This window comes from Mus pahari, chromosome 4 (assembly GCF_900095145.1).
Source record: "Mus pahari chromosome 4, PAHARI_EIJ_v1.1, whole genome shotgun sequence".
NCBI classification, from domain to species: Eukaryota; Metazoa; Chordata; class Mammalia; order Rodentia; family Muridae; genus Mus; species Mus pahari.
Window position 1 is genome coordinate 78824034 of NC_034593.1, and position 6731 is coordinate 78830764.

The 6731-nt window shown below is 44.6% G+C and overlaps 2 protein-coding genes across 3 annotated transcripts in view; one reads left to right on the forward strand and one right to left on the reverse strand.

The window, feature by feature from the left end:
• Positions 1–675, reverse strand: part of Tsacc (TSSK6 activating cochaperone) — an 8077-nt gene extending 7402 nt beyond the window's left edge. The window contains exon 1 of one of the 2 annotated variants that reach the window (XM_029538121.1): positions 614–675. The gene's annotated coding sequence lies outside the window, so the exon portion shown is untranslated. Of the gene's footprint in view, positions 1–552 lie in introns of both variants that reach the window. The other variant, XM_029538120.1, reaches the window with a different exon arrangement.
• A 233-nt stretch (positions 676–908) lies between these two features.
• Cct3 (chaperonin containing TCP1 subunit 3) overlaps positions 909–6731 on the forward strand; it is a 20454-nt gene continuing 14631 nt past the window's right edge. The window contains exons 1-5 of the mRNA XM_029538037.1: positions 909–1057; positions 3227–3288; positions 4668–4718; positions 4796–4858; positions 6635–6730. Coding sequence (XP_029393897.1) covers positions 1027–1057; positions 3227–3288; positions 4668–4718; positions 4796–4858; positions 6635–6730 — 303 coding nt within the window. The 5' untranslated portion in view covers positions 909–1026. The remainder of the gene's footprint in view (positions 1058–3226; positions 3289–4667; positions 4719–4795; positions 4859–6634; position 6731) is intronic.

Below are 6731 nucleotides of genomic sequence, written 5' to 3' on the forward strand. Positions count from 1 at the left end.
GGGGGGACACGACTTAGGATATTAGGATATTCGGGGGAAATGTGAGCGATCTTCCTTTACGTCTTTTTGCCTTAGATTCAAAGTATTTTTCTAAGAAGTAAAACATTAGGACAGGAGAGATAACTCAACAGTCAAGAGCACTAGATGGTCCCGCAGAGGCCACTTCCTAGCACCCACGTGGCGGTTCACAATCAATTCCAGTTCCAGAGGATCAGACACCCTCTTGATCTCCTCTCACAAATGGTGCACCTACACACGCATAGGCAAAACAACCATACACATAAAATAAAAAAATAGGTACATCTAAAGAACAAGAATTTTCCTTCTTGTTTTTTTTTGAAGAAAACCAGCGCGTCCAGAGCAGTAAACCACAACTCCCAGCATGCTCCGGGGGGGCGGGGGCGGGGAGTCGAGCCGTTGCCTCCCCTCCCGCTCCCTAGGACAACTTCCACTTTTACACTGCCTCAATCTTTCGGGCCACGACGGGTATTTCCATCTCCTCTACTCTCCCCTACTGCTAAAGCTGAAATAAAAAGTAGAGAACTATCATGCCTTCCTTGGCCTTCACGGTCGGACGAGAACCGATGGACAAAACAGAGCTTCATGCTCTCACCTAGAGCATTAATCCAAAGCCTCCACCCCAGCACCCACCCTCTAGTGGGTACTCATGCGCTGTAGCGAGCCAGCTAACCGCCCGTGCCTTGGCGCTTGCGCAGACATTCTGCCCGCACGCGGCCGGGAGCGGCCACGCTAGTGCGCAAGCGCTTACGTCTCCCAGTCCCCCTACATCATGCCCTCTCTATCTAACTTGCCTTGCCTTTCTTGCGTGGAGGGCGGGGCCAATACTGTCGATTGGCCTATGTTCATGCCATTCAATGAAATGAGTTTGGTGATTGGCGGCACTTCAGAGGCTAGCAGGTTTCTGTGTCAGTCCTGAGGAGGCAGCGTTTTCTTCGCTGCTCTTCTCTCCAGAAGCTTCTGCCGATTCCCCCCAGCTCTGGCTAGTCGGCTCTGCGTCGTGCCGCCATGATGGGCCACCGTCCAGTGCTCGTGCTCAGTGAGTTCAGGGAAGGGATGGCTCTCTCCGCCCCTCTGTCCCCAAGCTGGCCAGTGTTGCCCAGCTCCGTCCCGCCATGACTCGGCCCTCGTGCCTTCCTGTGGTCTTTTCGCTTCGGAAGCTCCTTCCCCACTTTTCTTCTCCTGCCTCTCCTGTCGCCTTCTTTTGACAAAATGACTTTCCGCTCTCGGAGTCGCTAGTCTTTACGTGTGCTTCATCCCATTCGTGTTCCGTTCTTTAGTCGCCACCCTCCACGCCCCCGTGTCCTTTACAGCATGATTTCCATGTAGAGTGTAGATAGTAATGACGGTTCTTATCGTTAGGCCTTGCTTCCTACCCTCGGTCATCCCTCCGTAGAGGCGTGACTTGCGGCAACTCGCTTGATTTATACTTTAACATCAGTATTTAGGAAGCTGTAGTAGTTCTGGAAAGGATTGTTAGTTAAGTTGGTAAGTAAAGCTGCCTTTACCGGCAGATCGAGTCGGAAGTGGCCTCTTTTTAGTAGCGGTCATTCAGCAACCCTTGTTCTGAAATGACATTCCTGGCGTTCCCGATCTTGGATGTGATCTTTCCCACCAGCCAGTTAAGCTCTCCCAGATTCCTTTCCTGGTTTTGTTACCTCTTTAGGGAACGCCACTCATCTCAGTAAAGAGCACCAGTTCCTTGTCAGTTCCCTGAGCTGTTGAGAATAACTCAGTAAGCCTGGGTTAGAGTTAGACATAGTAAAGAGAAAAACAGATTTAGTATGGCCACACTGGGAGGAGAGACAAAGGGGTTCAGTGACACTACCTCTCGTACTCACATGTAGACAGTCCATGAGGTTTTAAGCAGCAGGCCAGAGGCGTAAGGAGTCATTTTCTGCTCTAGTCTCCTGAGAGAAGTTTACCTACAGGGTGGCTCTCAGGCTTTATTTAGTCTTCTTCCTGTTATATATTGTGAGATTCCTTGGCTTGTGATTGATATTTTTTGTTCGTTTTTGTCTGTGTATGGGTGTTTTGCCTGATTGTATGTCTGTACATCTATGGAGACCAGAAAAGAACATCAACATTCCCTGGAATTGGAGTTACATGAAGTTGTGGGCCACCTTGAGGGGCTGGGAATTGAAGCGGAACCATCTTTCCAGCCTCACAAGCAGACTCTCTTGGTCACTAATCTTTGAGACTCTGTGGCTCCTCTTCCAGGGAGGTTGTAAGGGATGTACACTCTTGAGAAAAATCACTGTCCTGCTGAGACCCATTTAGGGATCTCAAGATATGAATCATTGGAAATATGTAAGCATGCATACAAGGAAAGTACCAGTCAAGACTATGAAGCTGAAGCATTTCAGGTTATCTCTTAATGTACCGGGGGTTCTCTCATTATCTGTGTATTTTGCCTGCCTGTATGTCTGTGCCTGCAGACACCAGAAGAGGACATCAGACCCCTGGAACTGTGGTTATGTTTGTGAACTGCCATGTTGGTGCTGGAAATGAATGCAGTGGTCTCTGCAAGAGCTTCCAAAGCTTTTAACTACTGGGCCATCTCTCCAGCCCCTAAATATGCTTTTTGAGACAGGATCTCACTTTGTAACTGGCTAGCCTGGAACTAACTCACTTTATAGACCAAATTGGTCTTCAGTTCACAGAAATCCATCTGCATCAGTGCTCATATTAAAGGCATATGCTGCCACACTGAACCTTAAACATTGTAATTGACTGCTGGTTATACACTGAAAACTTTGTATTTATTTCTATTTTCAAAACTTGATAAATAGTGTTGGTGGTAGGATGGCTCAGCGGGTTTAAAAAAAAAAAAGCTCCTGCCATTAAGCCTAATAATAACTGGAGGTCTTTTTGTTGTTGGTTTGTTTGTTTGTTTGTTTTGTTTGAGGCAGGTTCTCTATATAGACCAGGTGGCTTCCAGATCAAAGAGATCCTCCTGACTGACTCTGCCTTCTAAGTGCTGGGGTCAAAGGCATGCGCCTCCATACTTGACTTGGATGACCAAGTTTAATCCCTGGCACCCATGTGATAGAAAGAAAATTCACTCCTGAAAGTTGTTTTCTGACCTCAAGTTGTGTCAAGCATTTGTATACCTGATAAATACATTAAAATGTAGTATTTTCTTTACATTAGGAAATAAAATGATTGTGTACACTGGGCTGTTGACATGTGTTTTTGTCTGTTTTAGGTCAAAATACAAAGCGTGAGTCTGGAAGAAAAGTTCAATCTGGAAATATCAATGCTGCAAAGGTAGCACATGTTTGTTCTGGCTGACTCTCCTAATACTTCTTTATTTGTAGTAGCAAACTTCCTATGGTTCTGTAATTCATACAGTTGCTTTTCCAAGGCATTCCCTGATGGTGATACAGGAAGGGAGGGTTTAAAGATTTACTTGTTTTACTTTATTGTTGAGTGTTTTGCCTCCGTGTGTGTGTGTGTGTGGGTGTGGGTGTGTGGGTGTGTGTGGGTGGGTGGCATGGAAGTCTAGAAGAGGTGGTCGGATCCCCCTGAAACCGGACCTACAGCCGTTGTGAGAGTTACCATGTGAGTGCTAGGACTTTAATCTAGGTCCTCTGAAAGAGCCCTGTCCTCTCTTTGGAGACAGGATCTTGTTTGGGTAGCCTAGACTTTGCTGTGTATACTAGGTTGTCCTTGAACTCATGGATCTACTTGCCTTTGTCTCCCAAATCATGTGCCACTACTCTGAACTCAGAAGTATATTTTTGAGTGAATGATTAGAAGTCTTGATTTCATGTGGCCTAGAGGCCACTGTCAATAAAAGTATTAATGCTGAACTCTTAGGACACTAAACTGAAGTAGCCTCTGAAAATTTATTTGTTGTGTCTAAAATAGTTACCATTCTTTTTTGTTTGTTTGTTTTTTTCGAGACAGGGTTTCTCTGTGTAGCCCTGGCTGTCCTGGAACTCACTTTGTAGACCAGGCTGGCCTCAAACTCAGAAATCTGCCTGCCTCTGCCTCCCAAGTGCAATAGTTACCATTCTTGTTGTTAAGTGCCATTAAACAGTGGCACTGGCTGGAGATGGCTGAACAGTTGAAAACACTTGCTATTCTTTTTGGTTTTGTTTTGTTTTTAATGTGAGTACACTGTCACTATCTTCAGATACACCAGAAGAGGGCATCAGATGGTTGTAAGCCACTATGTGGTTGCTGGGAATTGAACTCAGGACCTCTGGAAGAGCAGTCAGTGCTCTTAATCGCTGAGCCGCCTCTTCAGCCCCAAGTACTTTGCTTGCTACTCTTGCAGAAGACATAGATTTGATTCCCCAAACCCAGGTGGTGGTTCACAACCTCCTGTAACTCCAGTTCTAGGGCATCCAACATGCTCTCCAGGCCTCTTTGGTCACCAGGCATGTATCTGGAGCACAAACATGTATTTAAGCAAAACACTCATACCCATAAAAATAAGTCTTTAAAACACTGGCTGTGCACTGGGCGTGGTAGAGTATGTCTTTAATCCTATCAGTGAGAATCAGAAGCCGGCCTGTCTCTGATTTCAAGGCCAGTCAGAGTTACCTAGGTCAACTCTGTTTAAAACAAAACAATGGTCATTCGAAAAGCTCACATTATTCTCTAACTGTGCTTCTTGTTTTGTGTTTCTTTACCAACAGACAATTGCAGACATCATCAGGACCTGCTTGGGACCTAAATCTATGATGAAGGTTGGACTACCTTTTATTGGAACTCAAACTGCATGTCCTCCTTTTTTGTTATCTATAACACTTTTGCTTTTTCTTAGATGCTTTTGGACCCAATGGGAGGCATCGTGATGACCAATGATGGTAATGCCATTCTTCGAGAGGTGTGTTTAGTTTTGTTGTTTTGTTTTCTCACCAACTTTTCTAACAGTTTTACAAATACCAAGAACCTATTCAGATACATGTAGATAACCTTGGCATAGTGTTGTATGCCTCTAATCCCAGCACTTTGGGGCCAGAGGTAGAAGTAAGATCATGAGTTCATGATCATCCTGGGCTAAATAAAATAACCCTGTCTAAAATCCAAGGGTTATCAAAGCATGATGGCAGTGTGCCTCTAATCTCAGTATTTAGGGGGTAAGGTAGGAGGGTTAGGGATTTGAAATAATTTTGCGGGTTCAAGGCTTCTGAGTACTGGGACTATAGGTTCAGAACATTGTGCCTGGCTAGTCTGCTATGGTTGTCTTAAAAAACAAACTCCAGATGTGGTTTATGCCTGTCTTCTCAGCATGTAGGCAGAAGAGTTGAGATTAGAGGTCAGTCTGAGCTATGTATCAATAATTTGTCTCACAAAGGGAGGCTAGAAGATAAACCTCTGTGTTACAGTGCATCTTTCTTATTCAGAATGACTTAGATTCAATTCCCAGCACCACAAAATAAGGAGATGCACCAGAAACTTAATTTTCCCATGAACTGAAGCTGTAAGTCTGATATCAAGATTTCAGTGGGGCCTAGTTCTGAAGACTCAGCAAGAATTTCTTGTTTCTTAATACCAGTTAATAATGTTTCTCAGTCTTTTCCGTTGTTTGTGCAGGGTCTCTGTTTCCATCGTGTGCTGTTAAAATTCTTGTGTGTCCTTTATTTGTAAAAGAATGATGGGACTCACATTAAACCTGTATGACCTTGTTTTAACTTGAATACATCTACAAAGACCACCTTCCAAGTGAAGACACATTCATGGGTCAGAAGGTTTAGGCCTTCGAATCTATCTTCAGAGAACATAATTCGATCACTATGGTGTTTGTAGTACTAAACTGAAAAGTCTTTAAAGGTTGAATTCTCATTGACACTTTTCCCCACAAAAGTGATCTGCTTAAGACACTGGAGAGGGGGGAACTATGAGCCAGGGTGAACCTTCTAGAGGTACATTTTCTGGTGGTTGCGAGCCCTCCAATAAATAGGGTTAGAAACTGAACTTGGTTGGATCCTCTGAAAGAACAAGCTGCCGGGCGTGGTGGCACACACCTTTAATCCCAGCACTCAGGAGGCAGAGGCTGGCGGATTTCTGAGTTTGAGGCCAGCCTGGCCTACAAAGTGAGTTCCAGGACAGCCAGGGCTATACAGAGAAACCCTATCTTGAAAAAAACAAAACAAAACAAAAAGAGCAAGAAGCACTTACAACCACAGAGACAACTCTATTGCCCTTAGATTTTTGTTTTGTTTTTGAGCAGGGCTTGGAACTTGCTGTGTATAGGCGGCCTTGAACTAGAATATACAGAGATCCACCAGCATCTGCCTGACTCTTGTGGGGTTAAAATCATGAGTTACCATATCTGGCCTGGGGCTGTTTTTAATTTAATCTGAGAGAAATAGTAAAACACAGGGGTTAAGGGAGTATGAGGCATTCAAGAGTTGTTGCCAAGGTAAGAGAGCTGGCAAGATGGTTCAATTTGCTAACGAGCTGGACAGCCTGAATCCAGTCCCCAGCACTCACATGGTAGACAGACAGTAACCACAATTTGTCCTCTCTCCTTAAGGGGTATGTGGCATGTATGTTATCACATACAAACAAAACACACACACACACACACAAAAGTTTGGGGAGTTTTTGTTTTGTTTTTTAAAGGTCTTTGAGTAGTCTTGGCTTATTTTTCTTTCAGATTCAAGTCCAGCATCCCGCAGCGAAGTCCATGATTGAAATTAGCAGGACCCAGGATGAAGAGGTTGGAGATGGGACCACATCAGTAATTATACTTG